The following is a 20,165-nucleotide window of genomic DNA, read 5'->3' on the forward strand; positions in this document are numbered from 1 at the left end:
AAAAAAAAAAAGCCCACAGTTAATGTCATACTTAATTGTGAAAGAATGAATGGTTTCCCAGAAGAACAGGAACAAGACAAGATGTTCACTCTTACCATTTTTATTCAATCTTACTTGGGAGATTCTAGCAAGGGAATTGGGCAAGACAACTTAATAAGTCATCCAGATTGGCTTGATCACTATACATTGTATAAGTATTTATTGAAATATCACACTGTGCCCCATAAATATGTACAATTATTCAATGTTAATAAAGACAAAACATTAATATTGTAGGAGGTGGAAATGCTAACTAACCTGATTTTGTCATCATACACTTTGAATACATGTATTGAATTATTACTCTACTCTATATATAGTTTAATTTTAAAATGATAAGAAGTAATGTTTTTGCTATATGCAGATGACATGATGTGTGTAGAAAATTCTAAGAAATTCACTTTAAAAATCATCTGTTGAAAATTCCATATGTATATACCAAGGATTTATAATTTGAAAATGACGTTGGGAAATCAATTTTATTTACAAGAGCAACAAAAAGAAGAAAATTCCTAGGAACCAATTTAAAAATTTGCACTCCAAATCTATAAAACATTGCTAAAATAAATTAAATCACACCTAAATAGATGGAATGATATTCTGTTTCCAGGAATAAGAAGACTAAATATAGATAAGATAATAATACCATCCATATTGATTTAAATATCCAAAGAAATTCCTATCAAACTCCCAACTATTATTTTTCTGAAATTAACAAATTTATCTTTAAAAATCATGTGGAAATTTAAGGGACCCAGAATGGCTGAAGTATTTAAAAAAAAATTGGAGAACTCATATTGTCTGATTTCAAAACTTACTACAACACTTTAGTATAAGCGTATGATACTGGTATAAGAATAGACACATAGTTCAGTGTAATATAGCTGAGAATCTAAAACCCATCCCTTGTTTATGCAATTGGTCTTCATCAAGGGAGCTAAAAAATTTCAATGGAGGAAAGAATGGTCTTTCGACAAATGAAATTGAAAAAAGGAATCAATACTTTATTGAAATAGGCTGAAGCTGAGTCCCTCCTTATATCGTACACAAAATTGACTGAACAATGGATCAACTACATACATGCAAAAGCTAAAATTATTAAAAATCCTTAAATGAAGACTTAGGAGTAAAATTTCATGATCTTCTTAGATACTATACCAAAAGCAAATGTAACAAAAGAAAGAGATAAATTAACTTCAGAAAAAATGAAAAAAATTGCTGCAAATGATAATAACCAGAAAAAGAAATGGCAAAAGAATTGGAAAAATATTTGAAAATCATGTCATAAATCTGATGAGTCTAATATCCTAATATCTAGTCTAATATAAAAAAACCTGTTAACTCTCAGTAATGAAAAGACTACCCAATTTAAAATAAGGAAAGATTGTGAATAGAATTTCTCTAAAGAAGATATTTAAATAGCCAATAAGCACATGAAAAGTCACTCAGCATCTTCAGTCATTTGAGAAATGAAAACCAAAACTACAGTGAGATTCCCCTTCAGACTCACCAGGATGGCAATAATCAAAAAAGACAACAACAAGTATCAGAGAAGATGTGGAGAAATTCAAATTCTTTTATGTGGTTGGTGGGAATTTAAAATGGTACACCACTCTGGAAAGCAATCAAGAATGCCCTGTAAAAGTTAAGCTTTGAGGCCAGCGCTGCGGCTCACTAGGCTAATCCTCCACCTGCGGCGCAGGCACCCCAGATTCTAGTTCTGCTTGGGGCACCGGTTCTATCCTGGTTGCTCCTCTTCCAGTCCAGCTCTCTGCTGTGGCCCGGGAAGGCAGTGGAGGATGGCCCAAGCGCTTGGGCCCTGTACCCACATGGGAGACCAGGAGGAAGCACCTGGCTCCTGGCTACGGATTGCAGAAGCATGCCAGCCCCGTAGCAGCCATTTGGGGGGTGAACCAACGGAAGGAAGACCTTTCTCTCTGTCTCTCTCTTTCACTGTCTAATTCTGCCTGTCCGGAAAAAAAAAAAAAAAAAAAAGCTAAGATTTGAGCTACCATATGGTCTGGCTGCAGTTCCACTTCTAGGTTTATACCTAAGATTAATGAAAACACGTGCCCACATAGAAAGTTGTGCACAAATGCTCATGGCAGCATTATTCATAATAGCCAAAAAGTAGAAACAATCTCAGTCTTTTTTTTTTTTTTTGGACAGGACCCAAGCACTTGGGCTGGCATCCACTGCCTTCCCAGGCCACAGCAGAGAGCTGGACTGGAAGAGGGGCAACTGGAATAGAATCCGGCACCCCAACCGGGACTAGAACCCGGGGTACAGGCGCTGCAGGCAGAGGATTAGCCAAGTGAGCCGGGGCACCGGCCATCAATCTCAGTCTTTAACCACAGATTAATGAATAAACAAAATATAGTATATCCTTAAAATAGAATATTATTTGGCAATAAAAATAAAATACTGATGAGTATTACACTATGGCTGACCCTTAAAACATACATGAAGTAAAAGAAACCAGTTAGAAAATAAATGCCATACTGTCTTAATATAAAATGTCCAGAAAAAGAAAATTCATAAAGACACCAAGTATACTAGTGCTTGACTAGGGCTCAGGAATTAGTGGGAAACAGAGTGACTGCAAATGGGTACAGGACTTATTCTGAGGGTGATAAAAATATTCTAAAGTTGTGATAATGGAAACACAATTCTGTGAATATACTAAAAGTCTTTGAATTGGATACTTTAAGTGTCTAGTATTTCAATGAAAACTGTTTTCAAAATAAAATTATGCAATAGCATACAATATCCCAAGATGCCATTGGTGGCACAATAAGAAGTTGAATTAAATTGACATGGCCTCATGTAAATGTAAATGCCAAAGTTTCAGTGTTAATTAAACATGCACTTTGATAATACCCCATTTAGGACTTCTTATGATATGGCTGGTCCTTTTATACAAAAGGTTGAATACTAATACCTTCAACTTAATGAGCCTCCTGTCAGGAAGTGTGGAAAGTCTAGAATTTGAGCACGCAAATCCCCAAATCTTAAGTTTTCTAGCATTTCCTGTTGAAAATATAACCTTTGCAATTTTTACAGTAAATTGTTTAAAACATATTTTTTCTAAGTGTTCATTCTCACTCAGCCTCAAATTCTTGCCTCTGTTAACTCTTTCAAAGTCTCCACCCAAATGTCACCTCGTCAATGTCCTGCATAGCTATGAAAGGTACCATCCTCTCCACTACCATATCTCGCTTTAGTTTATTTTTTTCATATTGCCATCTGATATCCTGCATACAAGTGTGCATGTGCTTTTCTGCTTACTATTTTCTTTTTCCTCTCTAGGTTTCAACTCCTTAAAGTCTGAGACTATATTAGTTTTCTCTTTCAAGAGGACAAATTACCAACAACTTAGTGCATTAAAATAACAATTATTTATTTATTCACTAAGTTCACAAGTCTGATTGGTCAATTAGGATTGAATGAAGCCAGGTGTTGGGGGAGCAACGGAGACTAGACTAAGTTACTGGAATTAAGACTTATTCTATGCATCTGCTCTCCCACAATATGGCGCTGAGAGAGAGAGAGACCAAACAACCTCTACGCAGCTGCCTCATCAGTTTGACAAGCTGCAGGAGCTGATCCTGCTCCTGATTGGAGGAGAGCAGCGTGCTCGGCGTGTGGGTAGCAGAGTTGGGATTGGTAGAAGAGGACTATAAAGGAGGAGAGAGACAACATGCACCAGGAACATCCGGATAACATCTGAGCAGCCCCCGAGAGAGCCGGCCAGCGGTGTGCCGCTCCTCCGCGGAAGCGGGGAAAGTGGCAGGGGGAGCTGCCCCTCCATGGAGGTAGAGGGACGGCAGCCAACCCAGGAAGGACCAGCAGCAAACCTGGGAAGGGCCGAGCAGACAAAAGAACAGCGCAGGGTCCTGTGTCGTTCCTCCGCGAATGGGGGAGCGACATAATGGTGCCGTGACTCGGATAGGAAACCTAGGCAGGAGGAAGCGGGAAGAAGCGGGAAGAAGCGGGAAAATACCGGAGAGAGAGACTAGGGAGAGCCTAGGGAAAAGCTGGACGGAAAAAGTGCCGGAAGAGATTTAAGATTGAAAGTGAAAGTGAAAGTTAGAAGAAACTTAGACTCGGATACGGACTACAGGGAAAAGCTAGGAGAAATCTAAGGTTGAAAGCGAAAGTGAAAGCTAGAAGAAACAGACTCGGATACAGACTGTGGGGAGAAGCCAGAAGAAATGAGAAATATTGTTGGAAGAAAGTTAGGAAATACACCGGGTAGAGAAAAATATAAGCTAGGGAAAATGAAGCCACGGGGGTAGGCCAAAGCGGAGACGTAAGCTAGGTTGGGAGAGCAGAGCAGGGAAGCTGCCACGGGGCGAGGCGCTGAGAAGCCATGGGGATAAGAGAAACAGAAGAACAGAATTATAGAAGTAAAATGAGAAATAGGAATGCTGGCAGATAGAAGTAAAGTAAGAGAAATAGGAATGCCCAGAGATAGAGAAATAGAGAAAAATAAGGCCTCCCCACAACACGGCAATGAGAGGGCTTGGATTCAGTCTGCCTGATTAGTAAGGTGATAAGCACCTGCAGGCAGAGTATGCGCCGCAGGTCACCGAAGATAGGCAGGAATCAACATCAATAAGTCTCCCCACAATACGGCAATGAGAAGGCTCGGATTCGGTTTGCCTGATTGGTAGGGCTTGTAAGCACCTGTGGGCAACTCGAGCAGAGTGTGTGCCGCGGGGCACCGAAGACAGGTGCATATCAACGCCTTAAAGAATAAAAAGAAAGGGGGAACTGTGGGGAGCAACTGAGACTAGACTAAGTTACTGGAATTAAGACTTATTCTATGCATCTGCTCTCCCACAATATGGCGCTGAGAGAGAGAGAGACCAATCAACCTCTACACAGCTGCCTCTCGCCAGTTTGACTGATAAGCTGCAGGAGCTGATCCTGCTCCTGATTGGAGGAGAGCAGCGTGCTAGGCGTGTGGGTAGCAGAGTTGGGATTGGTAGAAGAGGACTATAAAGGAGGAGAGAGACAACATGCACTGGGAACATCTGAAGGAACACCTGAGCAGCCCCCGAGAGAGCCAGCCGGTGGTGTGCCGCTCCTCTGCGGAAGTGGGGAAAGTGGCAGGGGGTATCGCTCCTCCATGGAGGTGGAGGGGTCGGCAGCCAACCCGGGAAGGACCAGCAGCAAACCCAGGAAGGGCTGAGCAGACAAAAGAACAGCGCAGGGTCCTGTGTCGTTCCTCCGCGAAGAGGGGGAGCAACAAGGTGTTTCTTTTGTTCTTGGCTGTATTTGAAGTCAGTTGCCGGGTCAGTAGGACTCCAGCAGGTTCAGGATGACCTCAGCTGGGGATCACTTTTCTTTGCTCCATTTGGTCTCTCAGTCCCTAGCAAGTGAGCACAGGCTTGTTCACATGATGGTTGGGCAGCATACCCAAGGAGTGAGTGAGAGTGTGTAGTCTGTAGGCAGAACTGACACCACATCACGGGTGCCCCAAAGCAAGTTCCAATGCCAGCACAGGTTCAAGGTATAAAAAAAATGCATTCAGAGCCCAGATTTGTGCCACAGCAGGTTAAGCCACTGCTTAGGACACCAGCATCCAAAATCAGAGCACAACTCAGCTTCAGATCTAGCTACTAATCTCCCTACTAATCCCCCTACTAATGCCCATGGAAAGCAGCAGGCGATAGCCCAAGTACTTGGTCCCTTTCCACCCATGTGAGAGACTTGGATAGAGTTCCAGGCCACTGTGGCCATTCAGGGAGTGAGCCAGTAGATGTAACACGTCTTTCTGTCTGTCTCTCTCTGTCCCTGCGCCTTTCATATAAAATAAGTCTTAAAGTACATATCCTTCAAATATTTTTTAAATATTTATTTGTTTATTTCAGAGGCAGAGTTACAGAAAGAGGGAGGGGGAGAAAGAGAGAGGAGAGACTGGGAGAGGTCTTCCATCCACTTGTTCACTCCCTAAATGGCCACAATGGCCAGAGCTGAGCTGATCTGAAGCCAGGATCCAGAAGCTTCATCCAGGTTTCTCACGTGGGTGCAGGGGCCCAAACACCTGGGCTATCTTCCAGTGCTTTCCTAGGCCACAGTAGAGAGCTGGAACAGAAAAGAAGCAGCCAGGACCTGAACTGGCACCCGTATGGGATGCTGGCCTGGCAGGCAGAGACTTAATCTACTACACCATACCGCCAGCCCCACAGCAGTTATTTTTATGAAGGGATAGATGTTCACTCCCTTTTGTGATTTGGGCAATGTATATGACATACTTACAGAATGCTCTTGATTTTGTCTGTTTTTTTTTCTTTTACTTATTTATTACAGTTTACATACATTAACTATTTCCTATTTTTTTCTTTTTATAATATAAAGAGAACAAATTTCACGTATTTCATTGGTACAGTTCTAAAAGGGTAACCATACTTCCAATACCTAACATTCATTCCTGAAAATCCAGTTTTTGCTCTGGTATCATTTCCATTTGGACCAAAGAGCTTCCTTTACTATTTCTTTTTTAACCATATAACTACTTATTTATTTCATAAATACAACCTTAGGAATATAGTGATTTAACATACATATAAAGTCACATACTTAATTTTATTGTTTTGCAGTGAGAGCACTTAGATACTATTCCCTTGCAATTTTTAAAAATCTCCTGTTGTTGCTTGGATAATAGTTTGGGTGTCCCTCAAAGACCCAAGTGTTAAAATGTTAACAGCTTAAAGACGGAAAATAATCCACATATGGTGTTTGAATGCAGGGCTTCGGCAATGATTAGATTGGATTCGGTTTTGGGTTGGAGCCCCAGTTAGCTCACTGTGGTGGCTTGATAAGAAGGAAACTGGAGGACATGGAGAGAAAACCTGCTTCCTGCATTGCTCTGCTTCCTGGCTTGTCATGAGACATTCCCTCTGCACAAATACCCCCATCCACCTATTGAGCCAAACTAATGAGACCACGCAATCTTGGACTCTGAGCCTCCCAAACTGTGGGCAGAAATAAGCCTTCTGCCTTCATCAGTAGCTTATTTCAGGTATTGCAGTTATGATAATGAAAAGCTGACTACCCCATGGGAAAAGCTGAAAATCACATTGCAAAAGAAGCTGACACAGGGAAGGGAGCCATGGTGGCCACATTTGCAAATAATCTACCACAGTCTTCATCTGATTTCTTTCTTGCTGCATCGCAGAACACATACAGCAATGTCTGGTCCATAGTTGTTCCATAAATACTAGTTGAATGAATGAGTGAATCAGCTGCCCACCACTCCTGTGCCACAGCCTCTCCCATAAATTGCCCTTTCTTTGTAGTAAATATTTAATGTATAGTAGATGCTTACAATTTGATGAATATATGCATATAGAATCCTATATCTCCTGTTCTTTTAAGGCTACACTCACCTTTCACTGTTGGCTTTCTATCATTTTAGTTCTTGCAAAGTCAGAATAATTGCTTCCAGAGACACAGAAGAACACTATATTTCATAGAATGCTTTCCCTCCAAGGACCTTGGAGAAGTTTCAGAACACATCCCCATCATTCTCCATGGTTGTGTAACAAGAAAGGTGACTCCAATTATCTCCACTTTGCTTTCCCTTTAGCTTCTATCCCAAGCCAGACTGTACCCTTTTCTTTCTTCAGGGATGGAACTAGCTTAGGCACAACAGATCAATCACCTGCCAGTTCAAGACAACTCATTGAAATCTCGGCCTGGTGAACTTTCTGAAAAGCTGAGCAATTGCACAGGATGACAGACAGGTGGTGTGGAATTGTCAGGGGCAGGATCGGATACTGAAGCGTCTTGGACTCAACTCATTTCCTCCACCACTCCCCCATCATTGCCACATAACCAAAGCAAGTTAGAAAATAGAAGGAATTAACTGGCTACTTTCACCTCACTGCTACGATCTAAAAGTTTGCACTCCCCTAAAATTTATACCATAATGCCTAATCACCAACATGATGGCGTTAGCAGGTTGGACTGTTGGGGTGATTAGGTTATGAGAACACTGTCTTCTTGAATGGGATTTGTGCCCCTATTAAACAGGCCTCGGCATTCTGCTATGTGAAGTTACAGAGAAAAGAGGGGCACCCGTGAACCAGAAAGCTGGCCCTCACCAGACCCTGGCTCTGTCAGTCCCTTGATCTTAGGCTTCCAAGCCTCTAGTAATGTCAGAAATAAATTTTTATTGTTTATAAACTACTTGATTTAGAGTATTTTGCTATAATAGCCCAAATGAACTAAGGCACTCACAGATGTACATTTTTTAGGAATAACCTCGTTAAGAATCTTAGGTACCCTATGGTTCTTAACAAATGGACAAGATGAGTAAAGTATATAGCTCTGCTCTGCCCATTAACTGGACAGAAGCAACATTTAGGCTTTATAGATCATTAACACACTGCCTACCACAGTGTTTTTGGATTATTCTTCCTAAAAGTCTGTTGTCCCTTGGAATTGTGCCCTCTTCAAATAATGACTAACATGTTTTATTCAACAACAAGATAACAATTGTCAGGGAATTGATCTGACTGTTGCTCTATGTAGTAGCATTCCTCACATACTCACCCAGTGGCAGATTGTTCAAATGCTGTGACATGTGTCAATACCTTTTCCAACAGGCTCCTGCCATCTGGGGTGGGAATTCTTTTAATAAAGGACAAAGCCTTTTCATATCTACAGATGAAGTTGCGAAAGGAGAAGCAACCCCTAACTTTTTTGTCATTTGCTTTAATCTCACTGGCTGAAAACCTCATCAGCATCTTCATTTTCCTCTCTTCACACCGGGACACAAAGTCCTGCCCATTCTTTCATTAATGTAATTCTGATAGCCTCGGTCTCATTCATTTTCTGTGCTTTGTGCCAGTCTCCTATGTCTCAGGCCTTTATTGCCTCATACCTGCTTCACTGCAATTACCTCCAAACACAATACTTCTGCATTCAGAATTAATGGCCCCCATGAGCTCGACCATAGGTATAGCCTTTTATATATGAATTTAATTATTTGAGAGGCAGAAAGAGAGAGAGAGTATAGATGCAGAAAGAGAGAGAGAGTATAGATGCACTCACACCCACTCCCCAAATGCTGGTCCAGGCAGAACTCATTCTGGGTCTCCCACATGGATGGCAAGAAACCAATTACTTGAACCATCCCTGCTGCCTCCCAGTGTCTGCATTAGCTAGAAGCTGGAGCTGAGTAGCAAACCCAGATATTCTGATATGGAATCCAAGCAACTTAAATGCTACCACTCACCCACGTTCTAGCTTTTTAACCTGGTACTTAAGCATCTCCACAAATAATCTCCAGTACCTTTTTCTATACTTACCCACTACTATGTAAAACTTCTGCTCTGAATAAAATGGTCTAATTGGAATCTTTTAAAAGGATCTGGCATCTCAAATTTAAATTGGCATATTGTGTGTAAAAATCTTATTCTTTAAGTGTGGATTTTGCTGTGTACCTAACTGTGGTCACTTATTATCATCTTTTATGATCAATGATTCTCTCCTCCTTAAGCTCTACCCCTTCCTCTACTCAAACATTCTTCACCTCGTCTACTTACCTAATCTTTTTTCTTTCAAATCATCTTTTCTCTCTCTTTCCAGACTCTTCAGGTGGAAGCAACACACAGGACAAATGGGTGGGAGGCCAGGGAAGGAGTTGAATTTGCATCTTTCTCTAAGGTATCACCTCTATAATCAACCCAGTCTAGTAATCATCAGCCAGCAAACAAGAAAAAATAGTCATCTCAGGCCCCTACTTTCCTGGAAGAAAGAATCAGGCTGTCTTTTATCACCTCACAAAGAATATCTGACTTTTCATAGCACCCCTCATCTGCCCAGAAATCCACCCCGGATACTGGGCACAGCTTTCCCTACTCATCCCAGTCTACCTTGATCTTTGTTCATTGAATGATGATAGAACCAAACTCCTATGATTCATCTCATTCACAGGCACTTCTAGTCTACCATGAATGGTTACTCAGCTTTACCAGTTGATTTCTTATATACCCAAACAGGTTGAAAACTCCAGGATAATTACAAGGCTCTATATGAATTCAGTATTATGTTTCAACATCATCAAACAGTGACTGGCACGTGATCAGCACAGCATGACGTGGTGCAGGTAGGCACTCTAGAAGTAACTGGTAACAACTGCCTCTTAGTTGTGTCCATGGACTCACCAACAGGCCTGTAGAAAGTAGAAAGCTGTTGCCTCCCTGGAGGAAGAGATGCTAGAGAGAACAAGGGCCAAGAAGGGGGATATCAAGAAGACCAAGGGCAAATATGCCCATTTCAGTATTTTATTCAAGGTCAGTGATACAGTTACTAATGTTTTCCAAAGGGAAACTCCACAGGGTTTTCTGTTCTCTCAATTCCTCTAATTTTACTTTTCAATATTGGAATAAGGTGGGTTTACACAGACAATAGCTGAGTCAGGCTTCAGGCAGCCTCTGAGTGATCTCCAAGAAGTCCCTGACCTCTGCTCCCCCTTTGGGTTCTGTCTGAGCTCCCCATGCCCTTGCTGCCAGCATTCTGACACCAGAAAGACGTACATTAACGACTGTAACAATAGAAACAAGAGGTGTTACTGAAGATTCCAGTAGAGGAAAACACAGCATAAGAACTACTTGTAACATAGTAAGAAGTCTTATATTCAGAACCCCACTATCAAATAAGACCCAGCCAGAAAAGAAAATGCTACTCTCCATTTCACTGAGGTGGCAAACCCCCAAAATCATGAGCTGCTGCTTTGGAAGGCAGAGAACAGTTTCATCCATCTAGATGTTGTAGGGAAGACAGAGGAGGGGTCTCAGCACTGAACACTGCCTTTAAAAGGCAAGACCAGACCCGTGTTCACTAGAGGCTCCCTTCTTCTATATTAATCAGATGGATCCCTAAATCTCATCTGCAGGTACTAGGGAAAATGCATGATTTCATGCTTAATCCAGGAGGTGTGGCTTCCTCTTTCCAGAGATACTATTTTTAAAAAATAAATCACTCCCCAAGGGCAAATGTCAGGGTTGAAAACTACACTTACTTCTCTCAGTGTCAGATCCCTTATCACTACAGCAGGATCTTCAAGTGTATTTTAACTTTAAAATTTTACCAAAAAACACAAGATAGAGATTCTGATTCAATAGAGATGCATGTGTGACTGGTATCAGTTTATTGTTGCATAACTGTTATTAAAGTCTCTTATTGTCACAGGGAAAAGTAAAGGCCAATTTTGATGCATTAAACACTTTATCTTAACACAGATACTTTAAAGGAAGAAAATGCAACAGGCTCTGTAGGGGCCTACACTCATTTCACTGATTTATTTGTTGCCTTGGCAATTACACTCCAATTGGATACTCCTTCCCCATTCCTGTGCAAATTCTCCAAAGCTTGGGAAGAATCAATATCCACAAGACATTGAAATACAATTCTGTAAAAGACACAAATAAATAGAAATCTCAGAACTTCCAATGTAATACTTGTTGGCCAAGGCATAGTGTGGATGAGTAAATTTTAATTATTTATTATTATTTTAAGTATAGAATTTGTTGGGAAAATTGACTAAAACATACAGAAAAGTTTCTTTTCTCCTACACCTCTACTTAGGTTATTGTGAGCAAAACAGATATTTGATTTTCAAATGAATAATAGTTGTACTGGAGAAATATGACCACTTCTCTTCTCCACCACAGCCCCTTGTAAGCGTTTCAAAAGCACAAACCCTCCCCAGTGTTCTTAAACTTGAGTGAGATATGATGTCTACTCCCAGTTTAGACAGAGAAAAAAGACACCAAATGGAGGTTTAACTCAGTCTGACAAATAATAAAATGGCTTCAAGTGATAGAGTTGTCCCCTCACTTTCTTCATTGTAAACATACGTGAACTTTTCATTGGCAATTTTGCAGTAAATCCAACGCTGGCTCTCAAAAATCAGATACAAAGATTCAAAACTACAGTCGAAAGGAGAAGGGAATGAGTAACTTCGCGCTACTCCTGGAAAACGAAACCGTAATCCATCAGACAATTAGAAGCTGGGTGGAACTATGACAAACCTCTGGATCCCCTTCACACGGTCGGAAATTTACATTCAAACGGAGCACAGAACTCACTTCCCTTTCGGAGGCAGCAAACATTGTAACTAGTTTCTCAGCAGCAGTGGTGAGGACGAAAGGGTTAACTTCAGGAGAGAAAGCTCTGGGTACTCCACAAATTCAAAGTGCATCAAGCCGCCAGGCGCCAGGCAGAGTTACCTGGCTCACCCGGCGCAGAATCCTGAGGCCAGAGAGGGATCTCTCTGGTCCCAAATAGGACTCCCCGGGACGCCCCTCCCCGCCCCCATCCCGATGGCTACCTAACCTTTGGAACCCCACTGTCTAAGGAATCCGCCTCGGGGCACGCGCAGTACTAAGGTCTCTGGAATCAGTCCATGGAAAGCCCAGAATCCTTATTTGGAAACCAAAGTTCCACTAACTTTGGGTCCTAGACGTCCAGTGGAAAAATCTGTATTGAGACGCACTCCACAGAGCTACCCCCAGATCCGAAAAGGACGGAAGGGTGACTTAGGAGGGCAAATATCTGCATCCTATGGACAAAACTTCTTTCAGGTGCAGCGAGGAGAGCCGCGCGCCCTTGGGAGACCTTGTCTTCTCACCCATCCAAGCCTCCCCTGAGAGTCTTCTAGGTTTCTTGGCGGCCACAAGAGCTCCGCTGGACCTAGCGCCGCCGGGTTCGCAAACCCTAACCACCGGCACTTCACGGTCCTGGGGAGTCAGCGGAGGAACCTCGCTCGAGTTTAAGTCCGCGGCGGGCGCGCAGAGTAGAGAACAGACCGCCCGGGAAGTATGCGGTTCCCAGGCCTAGCCGCGCCCCCAGCGCGCACACCGCGGCCAGAGGGCGCCTCCCGCAGTAGCTAAGAGGCCACGCCTGCGTGTGCAGACTCGCCAGCAACCTATAAATTCCCAAGTCTACCTTCGTCGTTGCGTGATTGTCGGTTTCTTTGGTGAGTGCTGACACCCAGGTAAACACGGACAAAATGGTCCACACTCTGTCCTAGTTCTCCCCCACTGGCCCGGCCGCGTACTTACAAGTGCAATCTAAGACACACCTGCTGGGCCCTTGTTTGCAGTCCAAGAACACAGAGCCAGCAGGGACAGTGCACAGCAGTCTATACTGGGCGGCGGAGATCCCCAGGGCACCGCTGACCCAGCGGAAAACAGACCTTCCCAGATTTCTGGACCAGAGGATCAGGGCATGCAAGGGACCAGACGCTTAAGGTCAGATAAGAAGGCCGGGGGGAGGAAGAGGAGAGGGAGACACACAGAGTGGATATTTCTAGGGGAAGAGGGCTGGAGAGATGGATCGAAATCCTTATCCTTAAATGCAAGCACTAGAAGCTCGGCGTCAGGTGGAAGCTGTTAGTGGACCCAGCAGCTGTAGGCAGTTTTTTGTTGTTATTGTTGCTGCTTGTTTAGTTTTCTAATTGGACTTTCTACCTTGAATACCTGGGGCTTAAGCTTCCACCTCGCAGATCCGGGGGACAGAATTTGAAGGCAGCAATTGCTGGAATCAAAAGTGCTGCTGAGGCCGCAGACTGAGACACCGTTGCTTCTCACAGACCTTGGGGCTTCTCTGCACACAGCGCTCTCCCTGGGAGCAGGGGCTTGGGAGGGGGCGACGTCTGGAAGCCTTGGGCGCAGCAGAAAAGTTCCAGGAAAAGTAGCAAGTTATCTTAGGCGATGGTTCCAGGGGCTGGGGGAGCAGGCTACATGGAGTGGGTCCTACAACCCCTACTCGCCGGCTACACCTTCAGCATCATCGGCGGCAGAACTTGCACTTGATAATCTTCTTAAACGCGTTTTGAAAGTCCTTGTTGAAGTAGGCATAAATGACAGGGTTGAGCAGAGAGTTGGAGTAGCCCAGCCAGTTGATGATGGCGCCCAACAGCGTGGGCATGTGGCAGCTGCTCTCGCAGAAGGGCAGGACCAGGGCCACTATGAAGAAGGGCAGCCAGCAGAGGATAAACGTGCCCATGATGATGCCCAGTGTCTTCACCGTCTTCCTCTCACGGGCCAGGGCCATTTTGCGCTTGGCTTCGGCATTGCGCTCATTTTTCCGCTCAAAGGAGGCAGGGGCACCGGCGGCGGCACCCGCCTCGCTAGGAAGCGGCAGGTGCTCCTTGGAGTTGCCCACCCGGTGCACCTCGATCACCTCCAGGGCGGCGCCATCGTCGCCCTGTCTCACCGCGCCGTTGGCGCACGCAAGCCCCACACCCTTGTTCTCCACGCCCTGCCTCCAGTCTCTGCTCCCTGGCTCTCCGTTCACGCTCTTTCTGGGTTGTGGGGCCGGCGAAGCTCCAAAACGGGTGTCTGCGCCTTTCTTCTCCACCTTCTTGACAGTTTTGCGGATGCGGAAGCGCGCGGCGCGAAAGATGCGCCCGTAGAGGACCAGCATGAGCAGCAGCGGGATATAGAAAGCGCCGAAAGTGGAGTAGATGGTGTAGCCGTGGTCCTTGCTGATGGTGCACGCGTCAGGGTCGGAGCGGTCTTCCGGGGTGCGCCAGCCCAGCATGGGCGGGATGGAGATGAGGAAGCCAATGAGCCAAGTGAGCGAGATGAGCGCGGCGGCACGCCGGGGCGTCCTCTTGTTCACGTAGTCGATGGGGTCCGTGATGGCCCAGTACCTGTCCAGTGCGATGGCGCACAGGTGCAGGATGGATGAAGTGCAGCACAGCACGTCGAGGGCGATGAACAGGTCGCAGGTGACCTGGCCCAGAGTCCACTTGTTGAGCACCTGGTACAGCGCGGCCATGGGGAGCACCAGCACGGACACCATGAGGTCGGTGACCGCCAGAGAGCCGATGAGATAGTTGGCCACGTTCTGGAGGGAGCGCTCCAGGGCGATGGCAGCCACCACGCACGCATTGCCCAGCACCGCGCAGAAGATGAGCGTGCCCAGCAGCAGGGAGGTGATTACTTGGTAGCTGAAGGTCACGTCGGAGATGCCAGTGGCGTTGCCGCCTGTCCCGAGGGGACCCTGGGACGACGTCGTGTTGTTGCCCCGGCCGGGACTGAGCACATCCATGCCTGCCTGCGCGCCCGGCGGGGGGAGGGGGAGGGGAGACGGAGCCGCGAGAGGATCCCCCTCGCCCCTCCCCCGGGGGTCTTCCGCCCCTTCTCCCGGGGAGCTTCCGAGGAAGGGGAGGCAGGGACTCCGGCGGGAAGTTCTTACTGCTCTGGCGAAGGCATCTCTCAGTAGCAGCTTGCAGGCGCTCGGTGCGCTCCCGCGGTCCAGGGCGCTCAGAGGCTCCAGCGGGGCAACTGGAGTTGGCCCGAGAGCAGCTGCGGAATCTGCGGGCGGCGCAGAGGTGGCTTGGGCGTCAGTCTCTCGCTGTCCATTTTACTTTGTCGCTGCCCAACTGGCTGCCGGAGCCGGAGTCTCCCCACTAGCAAACAGTCTCCAATCCCAGAAGTATCTGGAATAGAGGAGCCCCATCGTCCCAGGCGCTGGCTCTGTGACTCTCCCTCCTGCGTCCCTCTCTGCCTCCCTCTCACTCTCTCCTCCCTTCTCTTCTGGGTCCCTTCAGCCTCCTCCTCCTCCCTTCTCCCCGCTACCTTCCTTTTCGGCCTCCCTCCTCCCTCTCACCTCCTTTTCTTTATCCCTGTGTGTCGCTCCACAGCCGGTCTCCCTCCCTCCCACGCTAGCCCTCCCCTCCGAAAACCTCCCCAACCTGGGCGCCTTTTCCCTCTGGGTCCCCGCCCTCCTCTCCTTCTATCCCGGCGTCCTTTCACTGACTCCCTTTCTGCCAACAGAGACTCAGAATTCGTTTGCACACACCCTATCCGCCAGACCAGCGTTGTAACAAGTAAACTCCGCCCCCCACCCAGCCAAACTCGAGAGGAGGAAAAACTCTCCCCCCCCCCCTTCTAACTATCCATTGCCTCTTATCTCTGTCAAATCCTTAAAATCAGCACCACAGCGTGGCTGTAGGATATAAGGCAAAGGGATACACGACGCCGGAGAGGAAAGGTGGACAGCCCCAGGTCCCTCTGTAAATGATCCTTACTTGATTAAAAGACGGAGTGTGTCCTAGCTGTTTAAAAGTCACCTCCTTCCATCCTCTAATAGTCCAGCCTGACTCCTTACGGACGAATGGTGCCTATGACTCCCTTCTCTTTTTTAACGTTGGGGAATTAAGGGAGAACGGAATTATAAAAGTCATGTTAAAATACAAGGACAGGCAAACAGCTGTGAGGGGAGGAATCACACCTCGGTATGTATTCTACACACAAGCCCACACAATTTTCTGTCACTATTGTCCTTTTAATTTTAGTGAATGCTGCCACGTCTGATAGTTTTGAAGTGGGAAAATTCAGAGCAGGAAACATTTTGCCTATTTGTTGGAAATGACGTCCTGTATTCCATCGGGACTTTTTCACTTTTAACTGAAGCCCGCAAACCTGTACGGCGAACTTGGAATCCCCGGTGGCTAGCCCCTGAGCTTCTCTCAATAGCTGAAACTGGTTCAGCACCTGGGACAGCTCAACGCAATAAGGGCTTATGTCGCCACCTGCCGGCGAGTGCTTTAGAGAGCCTTGTAGAAACAATTGTAGAAATGAAGCAGATATCGTGGAACTACCATAACTTCAAGAAAGAGGAAGATGATTATTAAAAGAAAAAAGAGCACCGGGTTTTGTTTCATTCTATTGTGTTCTTTATTCCTCTTAACCTTCTATAGCAGGCTCTGAAATGTTCTAGCTGTTTTAAAAAGTCTGTCGCACCTGGCATTCACAAATTCTACCTGGGGGGGGGGGGGGGGGACTTTACCTCTGTTGGTTTGGTTTTCTCCTGCCGTGGCCTCCACTTTGGAATTCTCATAGTTTAAAGTATTCACTTTTTACTGGGGGGAAGAACGTTATTACATTTGCCAAATGGTATGATTTAACATTAAACATTAAGAGACTTCCATGGATTTGTACTGAGCTGTTTCCTTTAGCACGAAAATGAAAGCTCATCACATTTGAACACTAATAAAAGGAGGATTCCTAATCAGCTGGAATAAACACATAACAATAAATTTCACTTATACATCCTGATTACACGACTGAAATGAAGGAAAAGTGCAGAATGCAATCTCAAAATCAGTTGACTCTAGACAGCATGCCTAGATTCACTACAGATTGCAGTAGTTTTAATATTGTGTTTAAATCTGAGCTTTGAATTTCCTACTGTCAAACAAAAGAGCAATCACTAAACCATCAGAGAAAGCCCTGCTGAGCCAATGCATGCAGCACAGGGCAGGATGTGGTTACAGATGGATTGTTCTACAATCCAGTACTGGGCACAATTCCTACTCAAGCATTTCAGCATGCCACAAGAATGAACCTGCCATTTATGATGATTCATGGCATTGAGAAGAAAGACATAAGCCAATACTGGCCACACAATCTGAATATGTCTTTTAAAGATTTGTGAAGATATACATCCCACCTCTCAAACGCTCTTCATGAGTACAAAACTAAATAGCTTTGTTAAAATGCAGTTGCAGTTCAAAAATTATAATAAAATACTGAAGATCTGAAGTCTCCAAAGACAATTTGGAACTGTATTTTAGAATATAAACAAAGAAAAATAGAACAGAAATTCAAAATTTAAAAAGCAAATATATGCAATCAAGAGCATAACTGAATAAGAATTGTGTCAGACTTAGCACATGCAAATATGCAAGCATATATGCCAGCCAGCAACCATACTTTCATCTAATGGATAACAAATGTTTTAACAACTGACAAATTTATTTTTCAAGAAAGCTAAAATGCTGTAAATCTAAAGTTGATATTCATGAAGTCTTGCACTTGCTATTCTGTTTTTATATGCTATGATGCAGCATTTTTATCTGCATTTTTAAAATCCCAAATAGTTCTTATTTTTCCCCAGAAGTAATGTTCATAACATGTGAAGCACTCATTTCTTAAAATTTAGAAAAAGTGTAAGGACATTCTTGTGTACATGAGGAAGAAAATAAAAGTATGATAGGATAAGTAGCACTGACAAAGTTTCCATAACCTGTAACTTACAAATAGATTGTTATATATAATATTTTATTGAACTAAAATACTATGATATACACCAACAGGAGAATGCTGTTGCAATTCTTCATGTTCACACTACCAATACCTCCTTGTTTAACTCTTAAAGGTACAATACCAGATATGCTTGAAGAAATGATGGAACCCCTGAGTCAAGAATTAAGCTTTTATTCTTCAAGACATTTGAAGCTAACCTAAGGAAAAATTAGCTTGGTCACAGCTATTATTGATGACATCATTTGAAAATAAGAATCCCAGTCATTCTGCTTTTATTTAATCTTTGCATTTTCTACATCAAGTAAGAACTTGCCGAGTTTTGGATATGGGGTATGATACATCATCCATCATGTTGAATTTCTCTAAAATGGCTTATGAGAGATAAATAGTCTTAACATTTTCATAGGAAATCTGATACAAGCCCAGAATTTCAATCAGGCTCTTTGACCAGGGACATAAGATAAAGAGAAGTCGAACATTCTGTCATAACTGAAGACTTAGTCATTTGTATGCTTAGCCATCATCCCCAAATTATGGCTGATGTTTCTACTAATGAGAAAAATCCTATATGGTAAAGAGTTGAAATTTTACTTATAAGATCATGAGGACCATAAAAACTGTTTTACATCTGATGAAAAGTTTTAACTTTTTTTCAAGTAATCAAAAATAGGATGGGGGCCGGCACCGTGGCTCATTTGGTTAATCCTCTGCCTGTGGTGCCAGCATCCCATATGGGCACCGGGTTCTAGTCCCAGTTGCTCCTCTTCCAGCTCTCTGTTGTGGCCCAGGAGGGCAGTGGAGGATAGCCCAGGTGCTTGGGCCCCTGCACCTGCATGGGAGACCAGGAAGAAGCACCTGGCTCCTGGCTTGGGACTGGCGCAGTGCCAACTGTGGCAGCCATTTGGGGAGTGAACCAGCGGAAGGAAGACCTTTCTCTCTGTCTCTCTCTCACTGTCTATAACGCTACCTGTCAAATAAAAAAAATAATAAAAAATAAAAAAATAAAAAACTAGGATAGGTGATTTTGTTAAGCTAAAAATACTATTCTAAATTTAATTTTCCACTATTCTCCAATATTAAGGCAGTAAGAGCGATTGTAATTCTTCCAGAACTGTGAATTTTGATTGGAATTCACCAGAAAAGAAATTTAAATAGAAAATTATGCTTAATTTGGGAAATACAGTTGAAGTAGGCAGGCATACAGGTTAAAATGGATTAGGTTTGTGAGCTGGAAGACCATACCTTTGCCACGCCCCTTTGTGACCTCATGCCCCTACCTGGACACACCTAGGTGCCCACCAGCCAATCAGGTTAATAAACCACTCCCCTTTAGAAGTGGGTTAAAAGCCTGGAACACGATGTGTCTGGCCCTTCTCTTCTGTTTCCTGGCCTCTTGCCAGGAGGGGGCTTGCTGTAGCCCTGTGGGGCATGTGGCCTTTGGGCCACCCGCCCTAGGCTTCCTGGCTAGACACTCCTCTACGTGGCTGGTTCCTGGTACTCAATATGAACCCAGATTTACCTCTCTCTCTCTTAGATAAAGCTCTCACACTCCTGTGCATCTTTCTCACTAAATAAAAGCTTAAAATGTACCATGCTGCCTCGTTTATTTATGCCGGTATTTAGAATTCTTCTCTAAATATTAGGCAAGAACCCTCTTAGGCTTATTAATATTGGGGAGTTAATAACCATATGGTTATATCATATGGCACCCCAAATTCTGGTAACATACGTGGCATCCCAGATGGCGCTTCTGGGGAACCTTAAGGGACCACATTTTTGTATAAATTTTAGGGGGTCATTCCCAATATCACAGTCATGTAATTCTCAGAGAACATTTATAAGAAATTCAACTAAAATGCAAGAGGATAAATTCTGCATTAAAACTGAGCACATTTTTTGTCCTCGCCATCCATCCCCTATGATGGCACCATTTCCTCACTGCTTTCTCCCTGCCAGGCTTTTTTTGCAGACTCAGAAGTACTGAATTTTGTGTGGCATAACAGAAACAGTGGAAGCCTCAGTCTCTTCCCATGACTTGGTACATCT

At 44.3% G+C, this 20,165-nt stretch overlaps 1 protein-coding gene across 1 annotated transcript; it reads right to left on the bottom strand.

Moving 5' to 3' along the window:
* Window positions 1-10,287: 10,287 nt before the first annotated feature.
* Window positions 10,288-15,879, bottom strand: HTR1A (5-hydroxytryptamine receptor 1A). The gene is given in 1 exon segment (NM_001198935.2): window positions 10,288-15,879. A coding segment is annotated over 1 exon segment (1,269 nt). The 5' UTR covers window positions 15,118-15,879; the 3' UTR covers window positions 10,288-13,848.
* Window positions 15,880-20,165: the final 4,286 nt, after the last annotated feature.

The sequence above is a fragment of the Oryctolagus cuniculus genome, chromosome 14 (assembly GCF_051225735.1).
Source record: "Oryctolagus cuniculus isolate XC-2025 breed Fujian yellow rabbit chromosome 14, ASM5122573v1, whole genome shotgun sequence".
Lineage (NCBI taxonomy): Eukaryota > Metazoa > Chordata > Mammalia > Lagomorpha > Leporidae > Oryctolagus > Oryctolagus cuniculus.